General features: G+C 35.2%; 1 protein-coding gene across 1 annotated transcript; it reads right to left on the minus strand.

The window, feature by feature from the left end:
- Nucleotides 1–967: 967 nt before the first annotated feature.
- LOC113498472 (claspin-like) lies at nucleotides 968–26,665 on the minus strand. Its single transcript, XM_026878476.1, has 22 exons — nucleotides 25,860–26,665; nucleotides 25,138–25,284; nucleotides 23,299–23,504; nucleotides 22,358–23,085; nucleotides 22,078–22,273; nucleotides 21,401–21,993; nucleotides 21,002–21,231; nucleotides 20,166–20,733; nucleotides 19,744–19,847; nucleotides 19,034–19,236; nucleotides 18,584–18,699; nucleotides 17,955–18,076; nucleotides 17,490–17,696; nucleotides 17,149–17,319; nucleotides 16,789–16,862; nucleotides 14,155–14,158; nucleotides 9,848–10,003; nucleotides 7,799–7,941; nucleotides 7,327–7,586; nucleotides 6,824–6,966; nucleotides 3,493–5,143; nucleotides 968–2,822 (listed from the first exon to the last, which is right to left on the minus strand). The coding sequence occupies exons 1-21, from the start codon at nucleotides 26,358–26,360 to the stop codon at nucleotides 3,506–3,508; spliced, it is 6,510 nt and encodes a 2,169-aa protein (XP_026734277.1). The 5' UTR covers nucleotides 26,361–26,665; the 3' UTR covers nucleotides 968–2,822; nucleotides 3,493–3,505.
- Between the last annotated feature and the right edge of the window lie 260 nt (nucleotides 26,666–26,925).

Consider the following 26,925-nt stretch of genomic DNA (forward strand, 5'->3'; position numbering starts at 1 on the left):
TTATTCGAAATAACTTTGTTGGTTTTTCTTTGATGCAAAAGCCCAGGTCCATGGTCAAGAAACTTGTTTATTTATTTTTGCAAAAAAATCAATATTCCTCAAATATTGTTAAATGTGACTCGACGTGCAGAGAAGTAAAAGCTATTGCGACGACGGTTGCAGGTTTGCGTTAAAATTAGCTGTGATTGATGCACAAATCCACCAGTCGTCATTTTTTTATTACAGTCAAGACCTAACAGATACGTTGCAACTTTGCAAGCTGAAGTTAGTAGAAACTTTCAAAAACCTTAACTAATCGAAAGTCATACATACCCAAAGTGTTAAAGCAATAAGCATTTACAGAATAGGACCCCGGCATTCGAGCGGTCCGTGTCCACTGCGTTCCGTTCCCCGGCCGCTACGTTTCTATACCTTTTGTATCGGTAACCTCCACATCACCTCGCTCGGCGCGCCTCCTCGACCCGCCTGCGCCGAATTTGCTTCACTGATTATGACCTTCTAACTGCGTCGAATATTTTTGCAGTTTTATTATAGCTCCAAGTTTGTTATAACTTGTTGGCTACAAGGATTTACTGGGTAGGTATCGTGAATATCAATGATATTAGTTTAAAACTATATCTATTATCGAACTATCAATTTGTGCAATGTTAACTGCACGTCCTACACAATCAGTTACTGAAATTGTTTATAGAAATGGATTCAAACTATTTACTTTTAAAACAATTAACATAGATCTTACTAGCAACGTCTAGAACTTGCTCTCATAAGTGTGGTAATTCAATACTAGGTTCAAAATGGTAACCGTTAACACAGCAGACAGCAGTATAGCTAAAAATAAGTACGTTTGCGTATTTTACATCCAATCACGATAGGTTTACACTTGGGTAATAGGAGAATTTAGTATTTTTACTTACTCTAGTACTTTGTTTTTGAATAGTCGTAACACTCACACAAAATAAAAACCCAATGAAAAAATCTACATCCATTATATTTTAACGTCATTAGTGGTGACAATTAAAATTAATACATTCAATTGGTTTAAGATTTCTTGTTTATTTTTTTTTACAATAAAATGTACGAACTTAAATGCTTGATTTTCTTATTTGTTAAATAGAACGATGCTCATCCATTATCTAGTGATATGTCGCTATAGTATGTATATGTCCAGCTCCATCTCATAGATAATGATTGAACATAGCAGTCAGAGTAGTAAAAAATCAGTCTAAACGAAGATGCCTGAGCAATCATTTGTCGTTGGTCCACAGCCTACTTCAATACTGTACTATCAGTTTCGGCCTTACATACTAACACAGGAACAAAAATAACTTATAAATAATAAAGAACAATACCCTACAGATGTTTTGTAAATTCAGTCAAATTTGTAAAATAAACCAAACATATCTACACCGAGATTCCAAGTAAGATAAGACTAGTTCTGTTCAATTCTCAGTCAATTTTGTTTGGCATTTTCCCAATTAAAGCTTATTCGAAATGATTAAAGTTGCAGTAAAGCGAGGACAAACACAACCTAACAGATATTCGCACCAACAAACACCACAATGTTTCTACAAGAAGCGCACATGCTTTGTTCTAATCGCCCTTTAAAAGGCATACAGCAAAAAATAAGCTCGTCACATCACAAACATTAAATCAAGTCCAAATTATAAAAAAAATAGTAAGATACATTAAATTTATATAAAACTTTATACATACAAGTTTATGATGCCTAAATAAATAATAGAACCAACTGTACATAAGCGTCCACTATGCACCCGACCCAATAAATACTTAACACAGCCTATCGAACACTCCCCTGTCCGCGTCATGCTCATATCACAATAACACCGGTAGCCAGCGGACCAACGGCAAAAGACACTGCACAGGTTTGGCAGTGGGTTTAAGAAAAGTTGAGTAATACATATACGATAATTAAGAATCACAATACAGTTAATACTTATGAATAGATCTTACTTAAGTCAAATACGATAAGCGCTGACAGACAGTGCGCACTGGCGGCGCCCGCAGCTGCCTCCGACGGGAATATCTAACTTGTGCGCGGAGGGCGTACAGAAGCACTACCGACAACTCGAAAAACTTGAGTATCATCACATCGATCGGGCTAATACAGAAATAGTGGAATAGCATAACGCCCACATTCAGGCAACTCGTATAAAGCACCATGATTTGGCCTTATTTTACAAAACATAAGAAATTATGCAAGAAGTTCATTAAAAATACTAAACCCACATTTAGTTGTACGCTTACAGGAATGTCTAATAATAAAAGTTTCGATCTTACATCTATGTGACTTACATTCAATAACTTTACTTACAGCAAAATTAATCTTACGTCAACAGATTGCCTCTACGCATGGCATCTCACTTCGGCAGGCTTAACCTGGAATGGTGCTCAGTAATCAATACAGCTTAGTACACACCTGTCACAGTGAAATGCAATGGTAACGGTGTTGTATTAAAATCTACACAAAGACTTGTCGAGTACATTATTGTATAGTAAGTAAGTACCGTCTCGTAACTTGGGGCTTCCTTAATATTAATAGTACTAAAAGTTACCTAAGTACAGTATAAGGTAATACGTTGAATAAAATGCGTCCTGACAAGTCGTGTCTACGGTTACAGTATGAGTAAGTTATGTTCGCGTCAGCAGTGCGCACCGGCCGCCACGACGCGGTACAAGTGAAATTTCAATACACGTATAAACTAGAAAGTGATGTCATTTAGCGTGGCAGCAACCTCAGTCTTGTCAATCTTCTGATGTGAACCAACAACGCTACGACGCCCTGCAGTTCCACTCGTCCGACACTGGAAACATTTGTCAAACGCAGTATTTTACTTATCAGACTTTCTACCTTAAATAATATTACATGATAATGCTCTCAGATGATGTAATTTTACAGATTCAAGATGAATCATAGTGCTATTTGTAATAACATCTGCAACTAATGAGAACCAGTCGATTTAGCTTTGGAAAGGAATATTTTTTATTAACTTTAGTCATAATGTTATTGAGTGATGTAAAGCCAGAAACTATAAAATTCGTATTTCAAGAAAGTCATTGTGTCAAGAAATTCAATGGCCTTATGTAAGTTAAGGAATGCAATAAAACCATTGAGTTAAGTTCTAGACTGAAAGCTGTATTGGAGGAATATCAATAGGCTTGATTTATGAAACCTGACGCAAACTTCCAAAGTCTAAAATAAAAAATTGGATCTAATACTATTTGTAGGAAAATATTTTGGAAGGATGATTATGTCAGTCAGTTTAATTATAAAAATATAAGACACATGTTTTCTTGCTTATAAAAAATAAACTTAGCAGATCTGACGTTAAGAGCGACTTTAAATTTCATAATTGCTCAAGAATCGCGAAATCGTGTTGCCCTTCAATACATTAACATCGTCGTAAGTTCAAAACAAGTGTCCAATATTTTTATTAGTCTATCACGAAGTCATCATGAAGTATGAGAACTCACCGTAATTAATATCTTATGCTTCCGTGGGCTGCTCTATCGGATCATTGCGGGGCTCGTCTACAGCGACGGTCTTGACCTTGATGTCGGCTACCTCGACCTCCACACTTTCCTTCTTACCCTGGTCTACTTTGTTTGAGTCCCCGTTCGCACCATTCACTGCCTCTTTCCCGTTTTCCATCGAGAGTCGAGCACTTAATTCGTCTTCTTTGCTAGCATCGCCGTTTAGATTAGGGATGGCGGCGTCGCCGTTGGTAGCCTTTCCGTTAACTTGCGCTTCTTTTGTTTCTTTAGGTTCCTCGGGCTTGGCCTCTTCAGGAACTTTCTCCTTTTTCTCTGCCTCTACTGGGGTAGGCTCAGCCTCTTTTGTGACTTGTTCGACAGCTACCTCTTTCTTCTCTGATTCTGATTTTTCGACCTCGACTTTCTTTCCCTCTGCTTCTACTTTTTCAGCTGATTTAACTTCTTCTAATTGAGTTTCTATTTCTTTTGTTTTGCTATCGTCAGCTTTAGGTGTGCTACTGACTTCAGTTTCTGTTTTATTTGCAACCTTAACTTCTTCAGTTTTTGTGACGTTTTCAACTTCTGGTTTGCTTTCCTCTACTATTGTTTCCTTAGCACTACTTTCTTCCACTTTCTCTTCAATTACTTTCTTTTCTGTTACTTTCTCTGTGGGTTCTTCAGGTGGGACTGTTTGTGAATCAGTACTAACTGGCTCAGGCTTCTCGGTTTTTTCTTCAGGTTTAGCTTCCTCAGCTAGGTCTTTAGTTTCTGCAGCTTTCTCAGCCTCAGCTGCTTTCTCTGCCACTTTGGCTTCCTTTTCTGCAGTCTGCTTCATCTCCATTTCCATTTCTGAATCTAATATTCCCTCGACTATGTCGTTTGAGTCCATATTTTCGGTGTCCATCGTCTCTTCAGCAATGGTATTAAGCAGAGGCTTGATTGGGATGCTATCCAAATTAGTAACATCTTGCACTTTTGACAAAATTTCGTCGCATTCTTTTTCGAGCACTTCTCCAACATTCTGTAATTCCTCCATATCTTGTGCGGGTTCTTCGACGATGGGTTCGACATTTTCAATCATTTCTTCAGTTATGTCTTCCTTCTCGTCGGTGACATCCTTGATCTCTGTAATAATAGTAGTAGGTGGAGTTTCTTCCGGAATAGGCGCATCTTTGTCGCCATTCTTGAGTTCAGCACTCTCTTTCGGCTCAGTAACAGATGCGGAAGACTCAGTTTCCATATTTTCAGTCTCAGGTTTCTCAGTCTTATCGCTACTCTCTTCTATTATTGGTTCGATGTCGCAAACAGGAGTGTCTGCTATTTCGTTAGCATCTGTAACTTCCTTCACTTTAGTTTCGACCTTTTCAATTGGCTTTTCGTTATCTACTGGGGCAGCATCATCTTTAGCAGCAGGCTCATCTACCTCCATTTTCTCTGGCTCCTCGGCGGGTTTGGTTTCAGGAACTTCTTTGACTTCTGCTACCGGAGCAGTTTCTGTTTTAACAGGTTCCGCTACTTTCGTAGGCGGTTCTTCTGTTTTCGGTGCTTCAGCCGCTGATGGTGCCTCTGGTGCAGGAGTCACTTCAGACTCCGCTGCAGTCTTGACATCAGCGTCCACGTCAGTCTTCAATACTTTGGTGGGCTGTTCATCCTGTAAAGAAATTATTTATTCGTAAAATGCATATCACTTAAAATAAAATATTCTTTAGGCTCATCTAAAGTATATAGTTGCTGTTGTTTATTAGTTTAAATTTATACTAACATTGATACTATACTGTGAGTATAAAAATAAAGGGTTAACAATTAATTAAGTTGAACAAATAATAGAATATTAGAACTGTTAATTGTGCTAGTCAGACGACAACTTTAAGCTACTATTCGGGATAGCACTAAACACAAACATAACTGTTTTCAAAAAAATACCTTAGAACTTAACGTAAGCTGACGTAACTTTTGTCAGTAGCATAAACACAGTCATATTTTGTTATTGGTCATAAAAATTTGATGGAAAATGCGTTTGAACGAGATTTCCTTATATGGACAGTTTAATCAAATTTCAGGCTTTAAAAAATATAGCTTTAAGGAGGCAAAATATTAAATGTTATTTTAAATAACCAAACCACCATAACCAAAACTGAAATCAACAATTATTCACAAAGTACACTGTATAATTATACTGGCAAGCGTTTGATTAAATGCACCAACACCATTTCTCCATTACTACATAATTTAGATGAATATGTAAGATCAATAAACAAGTAAATTTTTAACTGGAAATTTCATATAAAACATATTGTTCCAGAACTTTCCAAATACTACACCTACAGGTACTGTTCAACACTTGAGACGCATTCATGAAGTATCAGACGGTTGTTTCTAACCATTGCTGCTACTTTGGTTTTTTTTTTAAACCATTTGATACTCTTATGCCTATAAATGTATGTCATTTAAACAAGAAGTAAAGTTTCTCATTTATTTATTTCATAAAATTCTACATTTGGGGTAAAAAAACTTAACTAAATATTAGTAAAATATATATATTGACTACATACAATACGATTCTACTTAATAATGATCACAACCTTTACCTAAAGCATACAAAAGCATAATGGTTCCTATACGCAATTGGTAGATGTCGCATTAGAAAGGCTATATAGCCAGTTCCTTGATGCTTATCAATGCAAACATTTGTTACCTGTGTCTTAAATTTCATACTATCAGTTGCTATTGGCTGTTTGAGTTGGGTACAACAATTAATATAAAATATTATATTAGTTTAGAAACAAGAGGTATTAGAGACACATAGATTAAGGAGATAAATCAGAAAATTATCAGTTTTTACTCATAAACAGGTATTAAAACTAACAAATTGGGATTAGCGCGGGGAAAAGGAATGTTTTATTGTGTATAGGAACCATAACAATAACCAGTAACCATAAGCGAGAACAATCTCATCTATCTACATACATCTAGGGTAAGTATACATAGGTTACATCACTAACCATTGTAGTAAGCTGGACTGGCAATCCCTATATCATGAAAATCTCTACTTAACAGTAGAAATAGTAAGGAAAGATGGGACTAGGGAGTTGTAATGGCAATAATATAAAAACCGAAAGACATGTAAAAACAGACTCCGTCATATTTAACTCAGCTTTTGAGCGAATTTCTTGCAGAAAAGTATGGGAGGAGAGTTTTCTTAAAAATATTAATTTTTTGACTAGCTCTAACAGTTTTGTATATAACGATAGAATCCCCAGTCCAGCTGACAGTGGCGTGAGCGCTAGGTGCATGCAAGAGGCGTGTCTAGAGTATCAGCGAGTGCGGGCACCTGGTCCTGCTTGCGCTTGTTGGGGTGCGCCAGCTGCGCCAGCGAGTACAGCACGGGGAAGGGCGCGGGCGCGGGCAGCGCCGCGTTGCCCTCGCGGCTCACCAGCGCGCTCTGCACGCCCGACGCGCGCGCCGCCTCCGCCTCTGCGGGGTTACGTACTTGTTATGTAAGGATGGATCACTACAGACTTGTGAAGTCACACTGAATCGTAGTGCCTCAACGATTCAGCCACTCGTACTTATAGCTATCTTTTCCACTTCAGTAAATTACGGTTACAAATAGAAGAAAAGAAAATAAGCACTGGAAAATGCCTCAGTGCAGCCAGATGTTGCCAATTCAGATTACAGCGCTCTTTAACCAACATGAATACCATAAATAATGTCTGATCAATAAACAAATTCATGGCTACCTGAGAAACCAGACAAAAACTTCAACTCAACCTAACAGTAATTCATAGTAAGTGTAGAAACGTGATAAAGATTGATTCTCCTAGAATTATTTACCTTTGACAATATCAGTGAGGAACAATACTTCCTCCGGCTTGCAGCCAATCTTCTCTGCAATGGCAGCATAGCTAGCTTGTTCTTGCTTAGCACCTACAGCGGTGTCAAAATGGCCGTCAATGTACTTGAGCAGGTCTCCAGCCGAAGACTGGCCGAATAACAGTTTCTGTGCCTGGACTGATCCAGACGAGTAGATGTACACCTTCTGGCCTTCCGCGGCCCGCCACGCCTCGAGGGCCGGCGACACGTCATCGTACACATTGAAATTTCAAACCATAGTGTTTACAAAATGTTGAATAAATTGCTACATACCCCCAAATTTTGTATTATTACAGTACCTTTGAGCCAATAAAAAGACCTAGCAGAAAGAACTAACTACTAAATGGCAGGACAGTCACATTCGCATATTTTTGGCAATACTTATAACAATTAAATACATATGAACATACTTTGTATTGAATGTATAACTTACTGTCCCTTGATGTCGCCCTTGTCGTATCCCTGCTTCCAGATGAGCCCCTGCAACTCCTTGAGCGGGCCCACCTTACGGTCTGATGACATCTGCCACTTGACGCTCTTGACGAGACTTTCGATCTGGTCCTCTTTGGATGCGTCCTGAAATTACATTTGCAATAAAGAATATTATGATCAATTACATACAAGAGTTATGTCTTTGTCAAACTTTTAACTGTGATTATCCCCATTCAAGGCAGCATGGTGGAAAAGGTTTGTAACCAGAATTAGACGAGAGAATATTATATTATTATATCATTTGACTTATGAATCTAATGAGGAATCACATAGTGGCTACAAAATAAAAATAAGGTTGAAAATGAGACAGAAAATTTTAAGGGCAGTGCCACATCTAAAAGTAAAAGTAAGGCAAGAAAAACGAAATGATCGAAAAAAAGGGGGTTGAAATATCCTTAAAAAAGTTCATATAATCAAATGAATACATTTATTTATTGACTAGCTGTTGCCCGCGACTTCTTTGCCGTGGGTAGAAGATATAAGCTATCATTTATACCTGCCCTGTTTTAACAAACAAACTCTTCAGCTGTATATATTAGTATAGAGTATAGATTATAGATACATCTATATTAAAGAAATTTTATAATACATATAAAGAGAAATTTTAATAACCAATTTACGACGCAATGATAGACAAGCAATGTCAACGACGACGTCAAACTAGTAACAGAAATACTATTACTATATGTATAGAAAATAGAAATGTTAAATAAAATAATTACATTTCTGTATATAGTGTTATTACAGCTTAACACTAACATGATTTGTCATAAACCAAACATTTTCATTCAATCATGTAATATTGTAAAACGCAAGTATCGAAATAATTCGGCACGTTTAAAAAAAAATATAGTCCATCTTATGTTAGAGATCTGCTTATCAGTGAAAAGATGCTACATGGATGAACAAGGAGTGGCCTTAAATAAGTAGATAAAATAGGTTGTTGGAGAGACCTGCAGTGGGCCATAATAACTACATTTATAATGTATTTTTAGGGTGGAATCCTTAACTTACAAGCTCTACTACTAAGACAATTATAGGTAGTCATTCCCGAAACCATTTATATCGAATGGAAATTGAACGTATGAATTAATCAACGTCAACTGATAAGAGACAAAAAAGTCGATACATTGAACAAAAAGATAAAATCAACATTTTAGTACTCAACGAAATAACGTAGGTATGTCTAGAACGATAAGATCGTACAGTTTCTTGACCCGAAGCTGATAAGCCGTTAATAATGTCAAGGCCACTATAAAGAACCTCGAACAGACTAGTAAATAATAGTAAATATTGATGAAACATAATACAAACTTGTAACATATTATTTATTTTTTGTAGCATATCCGCTTAGTGCTTTTATAAGATAACTAGCAGTCGCTCCAGTAGCTCCACTCCGCCCACGTGGTACGTCGCTAGTTTTTCTTAAGTTGATTAAAAAGTTGAATAAATCCAAGAACATGTGTGCAAACTTTCATGGCGATCGGTTAAGTATTTTTCGCGTGAAAGCGTAACATAGAAATTTACATTTACATGTATAATGTATAAATATGTATGGATAATAATTGACAATCTAATCTGAGCTTAGTCTTATAAAGGCTCACGCTTTCATTTTTGTGCTCAATGCTAAAACTGATACTACGTTTAAGGGCTAAATTGGACTTTAAAGAAACTTATTATTTAGTTTATACTAATACAAAAAATTCTAAACAACGCTAACCTTTCATGGTTGATCCCAAAAACCGACTAATGAAATTTTGGACAATATTCGGTTAGATTATTTAATATTTAAGTAATTTTTAAAAACGAAGGCTCTTTCCTACAAACATGTGTATCCTAAAGAGTTAAAATAATTTGTATTACCAATTTGGCGTAGAAAGTTCAACACAAATAGAATTTTTTTTTAAATAGGTAGTCCTAGAAATCTGGATTTTGCGTGTTACCGTGTTAAGTATTTATTAAAAGAAGTGTTATAGTCATCCCAACATACCTCTCCTGGAATAGCGACCACTCCATCAACGCTATTCTCCCTGTCTTCCAGCGCCAGTTTACGGAGAGCAGACACGACATTCTTTACATCCTCGGTCTCCCACTGATTATCTAGGAAGCTCTTTACATTTTCTTCAGCATATGGAAATAACTTGTCCTGCAACAAATAAATAATCGTTGTTGTATAATTTGATCGATGCTGTAATGGGCCTTAGCCCAGCAATGTAATTTTAACAGGCTTAACTCATTATTAATTTTTAATTAGATCAAATAGGAACATAATATTATGACAAATTTCTTCGGACCACCTAAACCACTGCAGAATTTTCAATGAATTTTGTTGTACAGTCAGTGCCTAAAGTTAATTAGCTAGTATAATTATTATCCCTGGCATATTTCAATCATAAAAGTCTACTAGATAACATGACAACAACACCATTGGCTTAAAACAATTCAAAATTCAAATAACCCTATCAAAATCAATCTGAATTTGAACTGGTAACAGCATCATTTACACAGCATCGCTTTGATGTACTAATGTATAGATGGTTACCTAAAATGCACGACGCATGTTGCACGGGCAACGCCTAGTTTAAATAAATCAATATTTCAGTCGACAGACCGGATTATATCAAAATAGGACGTACACTGATAGCCTTTCGGGATTCGGGTGCTCATCGATGAAAAGGGATAATTATACAAACACTATACTGTAAAACTGAATTGAATGCCCAATGATTATTGATAGATTTTTATTTAAGATTAGTCTATAACTAAGGCTGTAAAATAATCAAATAAAAAGTAGTTTAGATTGATTTGTAAACGAGATAATAAATCAATTTTACAAAGGATTCATTAAAAGCTCTTTTGAACGGGTCTTTTATGAGTTACGGAAACGGTATTTTGAGTTTCTACTTTTCTTACTTAGGAATCTATGTACTGTCTGTACATAGATTCCTAAGTACTTAAAAATATTAGTCTTTCCGCTAATGTTCTCGCTATCATAGGAGTTTTCTTCTTTCAAATGAACTCGTCAGGACTAGAGATTGGTGCTATGTTTATGTTTTAATCCGAGAGCAGACTTGTAAGACGTAAAGGTGGTTTTAGTATTATTTTACATCAAAATACTTTTAACAGCGTCGTTGTTCGACGAAATCCATAATCGTAACATTTTTTTAAATATGGAAATACTTTATTATTATTATACGCAGACAAATAATACTCTTTCGGTACGTTTACTTGTTTTTCATACGGTAAGGTGGGTTTTTAATATTCTATAGGTTTAACAAAATTGCAGTGTTAAGCATTAACACTTGGTCTAGCCCTTATGCTTATATTAATTAGGGTTTCGGGATAGCATAACAGCACAGCATAATTATATTATTTCGCCGCATATTGTTAATTAGTAGAATTGTTCTTCAACACACAGCTTAAATTATCATTCCTTATCATAATATATCGATTTTAAGTAAAATCGTCGTTTTCGGCAGGTAATGAGTTTTTTTAGTTTTTTATTGTCCTCATAATGAGTTTATTGTTATATCTTTTGAAAAACGTGCTTGTTTTCTTGTCACCAACATAAACCGGCAAAACGTATGAAAAGAAACAGTAAGGACACAGTTCTTTGTTCGATTGCAAATAAAGAAACCTTTAATTAGGATTTACCTGAGATACAATAACAAGATTTTAAGAGTTTCGCTTAAGCTGGCTTTTTAAATGCAAACAAAGGCACAAAAGCCTCTCCGTCACAGATTCTGCGAACTATTTGAGTAAGCTCTTTGTGACACCAAGATGCTACAAGAAACTTGTTTCGGGAATCAGGTACCTACTTAATTATATTGCTAAATATTTCTTAACTATACTCAAAAACAAATTACACAAGAATAGATTCAACAACTTGCTTTTGATCTAAAAAAACGAAGCTCGAACTTTTTTTTATCAGGGTTAGAACAATCATAAAACCAAAATACAGATGGAAATAGTTTCATGTCTACGTCATTCTAAATCCAGGCATGACCAAGAGAGGATCTCTTGGTCAAAATGTATATTAACAAAAGAAGTAGGTGTTTGTCTCAGTTTTAAATTGATCTTACATGTGTGTGTGAGAATAATGTTGTTTAGGATAATATGTATGAAAATAGAGCATATTATCAAGCATCTAGATCGCGTCGACCAGGGTAACGGAGCCGCATAGTTACTGGGCAGGTCTGTATCAGCATAGGCGTGAGTAAAGACAGGACACTTGTTTCTGTGTCAACTACCGGGTGTGCATTCCCTTATCCAGTACATACTCTTTAGGTTCGACTCAATTCGATAAATTGTATATTCCTCATTCATATTAAGCTTCTACCGCCCTTAAATCGTATTTTCAGATTTAGTATCTCTATGTAAAACGGTATTGAGCTGATTCCAGGATGGAAGTGGACCCTAAAAATTTACCCTTGCTGTGATGCAAGGGTAACTTTTCTCAAGTTTTAGCAAATCAACATAATTTTCTCATATTATGAGATTTTTTACATTGTGTAATAACATTAATATTTACTATGAAGTTTAAACTTCGTTACGTAAAGCTAACTAAAAAAAGAAAGACCCTAAATATTGTTTAGGCAATTAGTTAAGTACTAAACCACCAAGACTTTTTGCCAAGTAAGTTTACGTAAACGTAAACACTTTTGTCGCTGGTAATCCCCAGACATATACCTGTATAGTAAACTCCTACATAGCTCGGCGCGAGTACGTAGCAAACCCTTAAAGTTTAAAGGTCTTTGTATTCCTTTATTTAACGTTACGGCACCATTTTCGTGTTCACTGCGCAGTTAAGGTAAGAGACGACGTTTATTCTCTTTATTAAAGTGCTACGGGATATTATTATATTTTTTCCTATTTAAAGTATATAAGTTCGGTCTTTTTCTAAGAGTGAAATGACCACTTTCATATACAACCAGGGAAAGGCAGAAGTATGTATCTAGTACCCATTAGTTTAAGATTTCAACCTTGGTCGGCGAAATAACATCAAGGTTACATACCTAAGAGTAATGGAATTTTTGTGCCTACTTCTAAACCATGTTTTATTGCTATTAATAGCCATTATAGTTAATACGATTGACAAGGGCTGACGGGATTCTGGTAAGTCCTAAAAAACGTGCGATAAGGAAAACCTTGTTAAATAAATTTCCTGGAAAACGGGATCATTTTATAAATAAATAAACGCTTTAGAAGATTCAAAGACATTGTTCCTTGTGTTCATTACAAGTAATTCTGCTCGGGGTAACCTATTCAACAAAGGTTTCTCCAGATTCAATGCAAAAAATACAAGGGATACTTTCACATACAATACATTTTGCCATACCCTTGATGGTAAGCCTTCATCTTAATTTAAAACTCATGTCTGGCCATTAAAAAGTAACAACTATGGCTTTAAATTTAGCATAACATGATGCCCTGGTGAAACTGCATCGTCTACGATGCGGCAAGTCGGTAGGTGAACGAACTGTGCGACTTGCCGACGGTGTCCAAACCGGATAGCGAGCCTACCTAGCCGAGCGACCCAGCCCGCAGTAGGGACGCCCCACAGATAATACCCGACATTGTTGTAAAATACATGCTCTAATTATTCCACTGCTAACATAACGACAGACTTACGAATGGAGGTTACAAAGGCGCCGCCTAATCGTTCCCAGAAGGACACTTCAGGTAAATAGGGTTTGGGCATAACCTGCTCAAATTTACAGCTGTCCTTCATTGCAAATAGGTAGAAAGTATCGCATTTCTAGCGAAATAGAGGCACTTTTCCCTAAGCTTTAGCCAAAGTTATGCTGTATTAGATAAACATAATGTAAAAGGAAGTAAAAGGAGCAATTTCGAAATAGGTGGATCAATGTTTCCAGATTTCGACGTTTCTGTTGGTGTCCTCGAAACCAGAAACATTTCAAGTAAAGAGGTAATGAGGCAAAGAGGTAAAAATTAAGCATCACCTTTGAAATAAGTGCTTGCCAAAAAGGGTCATTGACCGCGTAAGTTTAATATGTATAAGTACCAAGTGTGTAGGTACTAAGGTAGGTCACTCGATAAAGTCGATAGTCGGAACCACTACCCAAAAAGTTCTAATACAAGAATTTAAAAGAAAAAATTCAAATGTGTACGTGTATAACGCTCGACTCGCGTCACGACACCGTACCGTAGTTTCGATCAGCTGATTGTCAAACCACGCATCTATTATTATGAATGAATGGATTGTGAGCTAAACAGGCTTGATACAGTTTTTGATAAGCATAATAATTATGCTTAGAAGTAATAATACTTTTAAACATTTCTTACACGTTTCGCAGCATGAGTTTAGCTCAGTTTGCAACCCTACAATAAATATCACTCGTGATGTTTTCTTATTTTTAAGTGAATAACAAGTAGGTATGTATACTTTGAGCCTTATGCGGTCTGAAATACTGGCGCTGCATTCGCTTGTACAGAAAACGTGTGTATAAATTCTGATATAGACTAATCAAGTTTAGGTTCATTAATTAAAATGCAATGAATAATTTAACAAGTCTAAATAGGTGCTAACTAAAGTCAATTAACAGTGACTGAGCAAATATTAAACTCAGGAGGCAATCCATTATTAAAAACATTCCCATGTTACTTATAAAATCGGAGAATAACAATACTCGCGGCATCCGACGCCCAAAAAGTACCTATTTATCTCTATCTTAATTTAATGCCGCTGTCATAAGTGCGACAAGGCCAGCCTATATGAACTCGACGCTATAGAAAAAGGACAGTTAATTGTTCCACATTTTTTTACCAGCCAGCTGCTTGGAACAGCTGTTCACGCCGGTAGGTGTGATAGCACGCAACTACAACGCGTACTTGCACAAAAATTACCATGTTTTTTGGTATAATTTGTGAAGTTATGCTTGTACAATTAATTACGTAGACATAATAGAACAATATCGATTTTCTGTTGGTAATTATCGATGATATGAAAGCGTAAATCTGCACCAAATACAATTAACTTTCAAGACATGTATCATCAAAAATATGAGTGCAATAACTTTCATTTTAATGAATAAGAACCATTAGCCATCCCAAAGCACCTATATGAAATGTAACACGTGGATAAATCAGACAATGAAAGGAACATGAAAGAGGTACCATTTTGATTTCGTCCTCCATGTTGCGAATCTGAAAACGCGACCATTTTGCATGTCGGATCTAAATTAATTTCTTGATGATTGGAATAAAATGCATCAATATAACATAGAAAATATAACGAGTTTACATAAACACATGTTGAGACAAAACACCGGCCGGTCAATCGTTAGACCTACCTTAACAAAGCTGATCGATGTTGTTGTTCCTTCAATATCCAAAAGAAGAATTTTGCATTTCTTAACAATGTCGCTGATATCATTCGTTTCATTCGCCATTTCAATACGGTTATTTTCTTCTTCAATGGAGCACTTATATATTTTTCTGATTTATTTGACTAGAAATTCTTCCACGCAACACACTACCCCACACCGCCACAGAAAAAAGCATCGATTGAACGAGGGAAGAGCGAACGGAACGCCACACAGAGCACCGAGAAAACGCGACCAGCTGACAGAGATAGCAGCGTATTGAGGTCGCTGATTGGTTGATGAGTAACAAGGACAAACTCTGAAACTGTGTGAGAGAAGAAGATGTCAAACGGAAGGATATGTCTTGACTCAATGCATGCAACATTAAAAAACTGCAAACATTACCAGAGTTTCGCAAACTCAATTTCGCACGACGAGTTAAAAATGTTATTTTACTACAAATATCAATTTGTTTTTGATAACGATAAGTAGTCGTGTAGGTAGCAACAATCATAAAATAGTAAAAAAATACTTTATGCAAAACTTTAATTGTTATATTGGGCCATAATAAAAGTGTGCTAGTTTATTTTCATAAAGAAATCATAAATAATAAGAATTAAATTGAACATAATTTACTAAAAATTAATGGACCTTTACTGGATATTCGTATAAAATATTAACTTGATAATAACTCGATTTCATTAGTTTAATAATTTTATTATCGAGGACATTGGCAATTTTGAAATTTAAATCACACACATCGAAACCTTGCATTTTTTAAATTATTCCGTACTTGGTAAATATTAACCTCAATTTATGAGTGTGGGTAAATGAGACTTCTGGTGATCGGAAATAACGGTCTTGTACATTATGATTCCCTCATCCGGATAACTAAGGCCACATTGGTTCCGTGCGGGAATGAACCGGAGACCGCATGTAGGCACAGCCATATGGCAATAGGGAGGTGAGCAGAAGTAGAAGAAACTAATGAGTTAATGTGTGTTGCCCATTCACGTTTGTTTTTGACAGATTAGTACTTACGTACTACTATAGCCAAAAAGCGCAAAAAGGGTTTGCTGGTTCGTTACGAATTGTTAACGGCCAGTGTCCTTATTTATGGTCGATTTTTTTAGAACCCTTGTGTTGTCAGCGCCTAATTTATAAAAAGTAACAATAGGAAGAATGAAAAGAAAACGTATAATTTAAATATTGTTTATTAAGTCTTATTTAATTTTATGTAACAATGTTCTTAGTTTATAAAATGTCGCTATCAGTATTTATTAAACTTATTTAAGCGCATTTATGGTCTATTCTATAAAAGTTCTATTATATATTTACAAACTTTAAGGTTAATAAACGGTAAAATCTTAAAAATACACAATTTCTCTAGTTTACAAAGAGCGCAAGATATGAAAATTGGAGATCGTGGTTGATATTGTACCAAACAGTTTTCAGTCATCAAAATTATGATGTTTTTTATACACATGCAAAAATACATCATAAGTTGAAATCATCCTTATAGTAAATACATTTAGATCGTTTAAATAAAAAGATGATGATCTATAAATTTACATGATCTAATAGACTACTTCTAAGACGTATTTGCTTCTCTTCAATTTTCATTTTCTTAACAAGTTTCGGAGTTCCCTGGTTTGCATCAGCCTTTCGTTTAATCGTCACCTGTAAATAAGAAAATTTGAATGTTTAGTTAAACCCTACATAGCCTCAAGCATGTGTGTAGATTGCGTATGTAATGATTCTTGTAGTTTTTTTTGTTATTAATGTAAACAAGCAATTATAACTAACGAGTCAACGAAACGCAAAAACATGGATTAAAAGGTTTAATAGTTTTATGATTAAATTACCTTGCCTTGCATGATCGTAATTTCGAAATAAATGCAGATTTACGGAGCTACATACCTTTATATCATCAAAAAAAAAACATGAATGTGGCTAGTTTTTATACCTTCGGTTCCTTCTCTTTAGGCGTGAGGGCAGCGAAGACGAAGTTTCCTTTATGTGGCGCTAAGGAGCTTGTTTTGGGAGCGTCGTCATCAGCAGCCAGCGGCGTCGCCAGCGCGGCCAGGCGCGCCAGCGCACCGCGGCCGCGCGTTAGTAATGATCCATGGTAGTTTTGCTATGGACACCAAGCAGTTTAAATTAGGAAAATGCGAAAATATTCTGTCGAGTTAGGCTGTTTATATAAAGTTATCGATAAACGGCTGTACGTTATATATATTCCAAGCTTAATCAATCGGGGTTCGTCAATTTCATCATATTTTTAAGCAATTTGTAACATTAAATTACCTGGAAGATAGTAAAAGCTTTCTTTGGACTAGGTATATCTTTCGTAGTCTTTTTCTCTTGTAGCACTGGGCTCTCAGTTTTCTCAATATTCGTTTGATTCACTTCTTCCAGAAGCATGGACATAGATTTAGATAAAAGATTTGCTTTTATTATCGACGTTCTGTTAACACTGACGTTCAGGCTACTTTCTGCTTCGTCTTTTTCTTGCTGAAAATAATATAAATAAAGTTAATTTAAGTAAGTTAGGCAATCTTACATCTAAAAGGCGAAAGATTTTAAATGAATTTTGCTACTTCACTCTAAAACGTATTGTGCAATACTGCTGACATACTGGTAACAACACATACTACTTTTTACGAGGACAACAGCTAATTCTCGTTTTTTTTTAAAATATTGTACGTAAGTATTTGACCATTGAGATATAATAGCAGTAGTATACATAATATTGTAGGATGTCATATATACCATTTGTTTCAAAAACACTTCACGTTCATGCCTCTGCTTCCTCCATTGCTCTTCAGATTCGTATTCTTCTTCCTGTGTGTCACCAAACTCGTCAACCACTGTGCCAGTCCCGTCTTCATCACCTGATAAAAGAGTTTGATTGCTTTAAATTGGATCAAGGCGCTCATGATACATAGAAATTAGTGATTTACTACTAACATCAGAAATTATTATTTTATGCATGAATGGAGAAATTGTAGGTAACAAAAATTAGACTAGCGTTCATTGTAGATATTTAGGTGTAACACGTAAATTTTTCTCTTTTAAAAACGACTCCCACATTAAGGAATTTAATGCTTGTGTTCCGGTAAAATTCACAAATCTAATATTCAAGTGAAGTCACATGCACGCCCAGACTCAGGACAAGCATTTGTACATAACAACAAACATGCTTGTCGTACGCGCTGATCGAACCCGCGACTCTTCACAGTGTCTATGGAGTGTTAACCTGAACCACTCAGAATCCGTCCAGTTAACATCGGAAACTAAGGAGTTTTTATGAATCTCGCTAAAGAGGCTGAAGTCGTGTTCCGGAAACTTACTTTGCCTCATATACAAAGGATTAAAGACTTTAACTATCTTTAATATACCTGCGTTTCTCCACCGGAACTTGCGTTGCCGGTGTCCGTCTCCGAGGTCGCCATCTTCAAACAACAGCTCCTGTATTATTCTGACTTCGCGCTTGTCTTGATCCAACACATCACGCCTGAAAATTAAATTAACATAGTTTATGAGGTTTTGTAATGAGATAAAATATGATATGGGCAAATGAGCAGACGGATCGCTTGATGTCAAGCGATTCCCGTCGCCCAAGGATACCCGCAACGCTGGAGGAGTCACAAGCCCATTGCCGGCCTTACATATGAGAATGTATTTGCAACTTAACTACACAGATTCGTGTAAATGTCACCACACTAATGACACGGAAAGTAGAATTTCATTATACTTTTGGTACATAGTTTTACTTTAAATAGATAAACACTGTTTGACGAACGCATGTTACAATTTTATAAAGTGTTTTATTTGTAATATCTACTTACATATGTATCTGCCCCAACTCCCTCCTGAGCTTTCCTTGATGGAAGACCTCGTCGTCTCCAGCCTCACGCTCCATCTTATCCAGGTCCTTCTCATCTTCGTCTCCAGACCCTACCCACTCGTCCTCGCTGGTCAGTTCAGCCTCTTGCTCGAAAAAATCGTCTACCTTCCGTTTCTTTTTAGGTTTGTCGGGTTGTACTTCAATCTAGAAATGTAAATTAACACTTTAGAGGTGCTGGTTGTTAAATATAATAAATACAGGTGAACATAATTACAGTGACCAAGTTTTTTACTCTTTAAGTACTTTTTTATTCCTTAGGTACTTAAAAAGGTAAAAATGCCTGTCTTTTTGTCTCAAAACTTAGTTATGAACAACAATAAAGATTATAATTGTTAATTAAATCAAATATACCACTTAAATAAATCTGTCGTTTACTTAATTAGTATGTGTTTTTATAAAAGACATTTAGGTTACATTACAACATAGTTTAAATTTGGAAATGGTTTATATATGGGCATAATTTGAATCCTTAAAAAGAACAGGCTACTTTTGTTGTCGTCTAGTTGCTGTTGTTTTGATGAACAATGCATCAAATTGAATATAGTGCCTTTGTAAATTGTAACCAATAAATAAAAAATACATCTATAAACAATATACACATGGGAGTAGCTAACCAAAAACAAAAAACAAGTATTTAAAAAGTATACCAACCTCATTTTCTTCAGAATCGTACTCGACCTCCCTTTCATTACTATCTTCTGCTTCAGACATAAATTCATCATCTCCTTCTTGATCAAATTCTTCTTCTTCGTCATCTATAAATTTAATAAAAAATAAATTTTAACATTTGGTATATTCTCAACAATATTAAAAAATCATATGTTAAAAAAATTAAAGGCCAAAAAAAGGACAATAAAGGATGAATATTATTATAATCTATATACTAATATTATAAAGAGGTTAGATTTGTAATGTTGTAGGGGTAATCATAACACACAAATAAAATGGCTTTCTATTGTTAATACCAGACACTTTATTTGTGAGTGTCATATGCTAAGCATATAATTAGCTTAAAAATTCGAAGTCAGCAAGGGTCAGAAGGACAACAATAATGCTAAAGAACAGAAGTTTACCTGAAATCTGCAGAGCTCTCTGTTCAGCCTTTTTCTTTTTCAGTTTTTTCTTCTTTTTCCCTTGATTATCTGTATTATCATTTGTATTCTCGTCATCCGAGTCAATAATAAACCTCTTCTTCATTTGACTACTTTGGGGAAGTTCTTCAGATTTATTTTGAGTACCACCAGTAAAGAATTTATTCTGCTTTGGTTTGTCAAATTCTGGATCATGTAACTCGTCTAGAATGGATTTAAGAAGAATTCCATCTTCCTTTACTTTCTTATTATCATTTTCTGCGGTTTTAACTTCTAAACTATTTAAATTGTCTATTTTCGATTGAGAATTTTCCTTTTCATTAACTAAGGTAGTGAGTGTAGCAGTTTCTTCCTGACTTTCAATAAAGTTATCTATTGCTGATTCTTGAGAAATGGTATTGTTAATTTGGCTTTCGTGGGTTGGTGATACGAACTCATTTTCGTAAAACTTGCCGGTGCAAAGAGCTAGTATATCTTCTCCAAGAGGTTGCGATTGTGATGACTGAGTTATGGGTAGTTGTGAACCTTCCACGATGTCTTTTAAATTAGGCTAAACAAAAAATAAGAGCAACACATAAGTGTAACACATACCAGTTTCATCTGTTAGAAAATGAAATGCAAAAGCACTGGACATATCCAGTGATTCCAAAAACGAGAAATAAAAAAATACATTTTTTAAAGGCTCTAAAAATGAAATGGAAATAATCTAATACAATTTCTTTATCTCAAGTAAATTCAATCAATCAAGCCTCTATACTGGATTTCCGACTGAGATGGATTTGGGTTCCGAAATTACTTAGTTACAAAAAAATACTTACATCTTGATATGGCTGCGACATACACAGAACATTAAATTTACTTGGAGAGTCCATTTCATCATCCACATTAGGTGCCCCTGTGGAATCCAGTATGGAAAATGTTTGAGTCCCTAGAACATCATCGCCTGCACTGCTCCGTTCTTTGTTTTTATCATTAAGAGAGCTATCCTGGCTTGTGAATAGATCATCGGATGCAGATATGTGTCTCTGTGCTAATTGTAAAACGTCATCTGAAATATGAAAAGAGTTTTAAATAACTTCCTTCAATAAAAAGAAAAATACAATGCCTGCTCTATAATTATAATCCTTTTGTCGCATGGGTTCTAAGAAACATTCAAGTCCTGTAATACGCGGGAATCGAACCCACGACATGGCATGAGTATAATTTTATGAGTATACCTTGTGAAGCACTTGGGATCTCGTTACTAACGGCAGCTGTATCTTCATTACTATCTATTTGTACATCAGCATTTTTAGTTTCATCTTTTACTTCTTCATCATCAGAGTCCTCAAATGCTTTAAGTATTCTGCCTTTTTTAGGCTTTGCAGCTTCCTCTTCTGATTCAGAAGACTCATCACTTGAATCATCATCGTCATCGTCACCATTGTCTTCATCGATTTCATCATCAGCCTCATCATTAACACCCTCGTTAGCTTCAACCTCGTCACCACAGTCAGACTCCTCAGCCTCGTCATCTAGCATCGGATTCTGTTTTTTAGGTTTATCTTTGAGTTCAACATCATTTTCCTCCAATTCTTCCTCACTTTCGGAACTACTTGATTCTGCGTCATTCTCCATGTTTTCTTCATCTTTTTCGATATCTTTTTCAGCCTTTTCAAAGCTGTCTTCAGCATCGTCTAGAATTGATTCCATTTCTTTGTATTGTTGTTTTTCCTCTTCAAGACGCTTTGCCCATTCGAGGGATCGCTGCTCTGCTATTTGTTCTTCTAATTCCTGTTTCAATTTCAAATGTTGTGCACCTGGTTTTAGTCTGAAATTCGTCACAAGTTGAAGAAATAAATTTTATAAATAAAATAGCTAGTTTGATATTAAAGACAATTTCATTAATACTCACTTTTTCTCCTTGTCTCTCTCAAGTTCTTCAGGTGTTTTCAATTTTGAAAAGTAAGTGAACCTTTCTTTGAGCAGTTCAACACCAGATAGCCTTTTGGGCATAATATCGCCACCATCCAAATCTATGACCATGCCAGGGGCTCCCATTATTGTAGGTTTAGCATTTAAACTCCTTGAATTTAGGCTTGTATTGTCATCTGGAACAGCAAATATTATAATTAAACTTTCCTACCTAAAATGGCCTATAAGCATGATTAAAAACAAAATGAGTTTTGATTTACCTTTCATTATTTCTGCATTTTCAATTATTTTATCTATATCTTCCATATTTATGTCATCATCTGAAAACATATCTTGAATGTCAGCATCTTCAGTATCCATCTTTTTTGAGCTCTCATCAATAGCTGAAACTGGCTTTTGAACACCATTTTCTTCTGTATTATTTTCAGTAAAATGTAATGATATTAATTGACTCTCTGGCTCGGAATTCACTTTAGCATTATTGTCTAAATTTGTTGTTGTTTCTTCGCTCCTTTCTGGTGCAACCTGTTCCTGTTCTTTCATTGTAGAGGCACCAGTCTGCTCTTTAGTGGCCTCTTCCTCTATCGAGTCATTGTATACCAACTTCAAATCAGAACATGAATCATCTTTTTCCTCTTCTTCAGTTTCTTTTTCTGGGTTAAGAGTAGCATTTTCAGCTGTATTGTCACTTTCATCAACATTCTTTGTTAATTCAGTCTCTGGTAAGTCTTTAAGTTCGTCATTTGGACTTCCATTAGTAACTTCATTTACAATATTTGCCTCATTGCTTGTTGTTTCAATATTGTCTTTAATTGTCTCATTTTCTGGACATTCATTTATATTGTTTGACTTTTCTTTGTCAGTCTCAATATTAGATTCAGTTTCTGCCTTGGCTTCTTCACATTTTTCATCATTTTCAGCTGTTTCTTCATCAGATTCACTTTTACATAGTTCCATCATTTCCTTTTGTCTCTCCTCTAATAGTTGTCTGTAAATAAACAAAAAATAACAGAAATTAAGTTAGTAATCCACATTTTTGTGTATGTTGTTTCGTGTTAAATTCTGTTAAATATTAATGAATTATTACTATGAAAAATTGAAAACTACTGTCTGTGTTGGGGCCTTATATCACAAGAAAAATACTGGTCTTGATTAAAGATATTACAGGATAGCATCTTATTAAATAAAAAATAATATTTACGCATATTGTTTCAGTTGATCTCCATTCATTTTAATAGGTAATGCCTTTCCGTCTGCTGTCAATGCTGGCTTCCGTCTAGCCATAATATCTTTAAGAGACAATGCCTTTGGTCTATGATATGGCAAAGATACAGCTTTCTCCCTCAACATGCGATTAGATTCACTTTTGATTAACTGCATGTTTTCCATAGCCTGTTTCGCTGACATCTGAAAATGCAAACATAATATTTTGTAAAGTACATATTATCACAAGATTTTTATAAATACATGAGCTTTTTAGACAGATTGACAACACAGTTATAGAAAACTAAGATCTAGCATTACTTAAGTAATTTGAAAATGTTGAATAGAGAGATCAGTGGCGAAGGGTGAATTTTCTTAGAAGGGAAGCCGGACCAAAAAAAACCTTACCTTGCTTGTGATGCGTGAATTCTAGTTATTATGGCTTGTATCGTATATCTTGTACGATGAATTTTCTTTAGCATTCTTATTATGAACTACATGCGTATTAGCAAAAAATGTTTCTATCCTATGATTTCCGAAATCATGCAATGATAAACAACTACGGATATGTTTTTCGGTCTGAACATGTTTTTAGATGAATTTGTAAGATTATTAATATCATTAAATCCCGTGTGGCTCCATAAGCTGTTAGAATCTGAGCATAACAAGCAAGGAAAACAAAACATTTTATTTAATTTACAATTTCCCGTGAGCCAAGGATACTTGTTGTAAAAAGAACTATTAAAATGTTTGAAAAACCCATCGCGTCGTTTATAATAAAATAATCATGTCAGGGCGAGCACGGCCTAAATGAATTACGTGCTTTTTATTTTCAAAACTCAACTTTAAAAAGGATGTTTCCTCAGTCAACAAATAATCTGTCAGGCAGCATTCTACGTTCACTAATGCCGCCATGCTATCGAAGTTACTCTATTATAACATATTACTACTTAAATAACAACTGCTTCTATTAAAACTACAAACTAAAACAACTTACCTAAATACCTGCGTGAAATAGACGACTACCAAACAATATAACTAAACTGCACCACACTGCAATAACACGACACAAAACTATCACTAATTCACTCTAGTTTACTCAAATAAATAAATTTCAACAATAGTACATGACCAATTCTAAATTATTATACTAATATCGAAGGAAATGCAAATGGTCTGGTGAAAAAAATATAAAGTTTGACAGATAAATGACCGCGAACCAAAAGTGAAAAGAAACTATCATTCTATCCCGTTCCGGCGGACAACGAAGTTCGGTATCATTCTATCTCGTTCTGGCGTATCTCTCCGTCCCTATAACTCGAAAAATTGCGGCTTCCCTAGCTCCTAAGATTGGCACGCTTTGTGACGTCAAGGTCACGATCGGTGCAATAGAAACTTTGTACTGGATTCCTGTTTCGCCTTACGAGTTACCTTAGTCCTTACTAACGACGACCAAATGTGCGTGAGCGGGATTTATTGCGCGGTGTATAATGGTAGGCGGATTTTTTTTATAGTTATTTTTAAAAGCAATTTTATTGTTATATCAGTACTATAACTTCGTAAATTATTAATTTGTTTCAATAATAATGAAAAATAATAGACACTAGTATTTTCTATATTTCGAAAGGGAAGCCGGTAGGAATCGAGTTGTATGGAGCCTTCGCCACTGAGAGAGATAATTATCAGTTAACATTAAAAGTTGACTGCTTGTACAGATAGAGATTCTTTTTTTATTAATTTGACATATTAATTTTTCTTTTACAAGGTTAAATCTAAATATTTAGTAAACAATGATTACCCTATAGATATTTTGAAAAAAAAAGAAAGAAATACTTACTCTTTGTGGTTTAGCTTCAATCAACTTAGTTGCCTTTTGCTGTTTCTTTGTTTTTTTAGGTTTTTGCTTCTTACTCATGCTATCCTCCTCGTCAGAGGTATCAGGGTCACATATGGAAGACATGGAGGCCATAGTCTTTTTTATTTTCTGAAACGTAAATTATGTATGCAGTGTTAACAACTAATTAGTTGCAAGTCAAAGCAGTTTGTATTACAATTAGCTGAATCTACAATATTTCTAGTAGTATTGAGTAATTTAGTTGCTTTTACCTTACAATGACTAATAACAGGGTTCAATGTCTAATCTAATGCTGACATACTGGTGTTTTTTTATTACCAAATAATAAATATTTAACCTAATAATGTTTGTATTTATTTTATACTTAAAATAGGATTAACATACTTGAAAGGAACCTAAGTGGGGCCTAACACCATATTTCGTATTTATTTCATGGTAAGAGTATAGCAGATGTAGATGCTTGTCAGTACTCTACACAAGATAAAGAGGAACCTCTAGTAATTTACAGTTACATGCAGAGAAAATGGTCTAATTAAATGCAGGCCTCCTTTTAACAAAATATACCTGTACTATGGAGGCTCCAGTACTAATTGAAAAAAAAATCCAGACACATTTTATGGAATTCATTTTAATGCTTCTACTAATAGAAGCATTAAAATGAATTCCATTTAGATGTTCATAATGACTTAATATAAGAAGATTACCTGCTTAATTTTGGCTATGGAAGACATTTCACTACCAGAATCATCTGCAACTTCATCAGGACTATCTTCTGATGGTTGTTTGTCACCATCTTTTAGCTGCTTATCTCTTGAATTGAGGAGACCTTTGAACTTATCTTTTAATTTGTTTCTTTTGTTCTTCATCCTCATTTGTTGTTCTTCATTTTTCACGCTCCTTATACCCTCAGTGACATCGGAATCCGAACTACTGCCACCAACGCGAATTCGCGACTTTTTTGCAAGAGATTTTGACGGTATGGTGCTGCGTTCTATCCCACTACTGCTGGAATCTGACAGATTACCCCGAACCTGGTTTTTATTGTCTGATACATTTTCTTTTTCAGTATCACTGTCGGAAAATCTTTGAAGTCGTTTCTTGGTCACTTGAGTAGTAGGAGCACAGCTATCGTCGCTAGAGTCATCACTAGGCAAGTTATTTAAATCCTCGCCAGCAGGCATGTTAGAAACTGGGACAGCTAGCATTTTTAAATCACAAAATAAAATTATCAATATTGGTGTGATTGTTTGAATCGACAACACTTGCGGGGCCTTATAGCAATCTCATTGTATTCTGAATCAAATCATGGTTTTACTTGAATAACGTCTAGATGTGTATTAACACTCATTTTCTTGGGGAATTATAAAATAATGTGCCACACAAAAAATAAATAGATATGTCCACAAGTAAAATTCTTCGCGCCAAAAGTAACCTAAATTTGACGTATTTAATTGACATTTGACACATAGTCATTCGTTCGAAAATGATTGACCAGTGAAAGGTGGCATCGATCGATGGTATAGTTATACACAATATAAATAACAATGGCAAAACGTCGCAAAATGTTAATTAAAATATTTTTAATGCATGTTCCATGTTCGTTATGTACATCAAAGTATAATTACTAGGTTTTTGATGTTAAGTAGCAAGTTTCTATTGCAGTTACAAGGGCTTGTTGACAATCCCTGTTCTCGGAAACAAAGATTTTGTTAACATCCCAAATTATATGCATATTCTACGCATAATTTAGAGGCTCGGTTCCTAATTGCA

Source organism: Trichoplusia ni, chromosome 11, assembly GCF_003590095.1.
Source record: "Trichoplusia ni isolate ovarian cell line Hi5 chromosome 11, tn1, whole genome shotgun sequence".
In the NCBI taxonomy this organism is placed as follows: domain Eukaryota; kingdom Metazoa; phylum Arthropoda; class Insecta; order Lepidoptera; family Noctuidae; genus Trichoplusia; species Trichoplusia ni.

Excerpts from the sequence above, each read along its gene's own strand:
- LOC113498472 (XM_026878476.1), bottom strand. The coding sequence starts at position 26,360 with ATGCTAGCTGTCCCAGTTTCTAACATGCCTGCTGGCGAGGATTTAAAT. Across the intron at positions 23,086-23,298 it reads GATCAACTGAAACAATATGC|ACAACTATTAGAGGAGAGAC; the intron begins GTAAATATTATT and ends GTTTATTTACAG. Across the intron at positions 18,077-18,583 it reads GTTCCGGTGGAGAAACGCAG|GTGATGAAGACGGGACTGGC; the intron begins GTATATTAAAGA and ends CTCTTTTATCAG.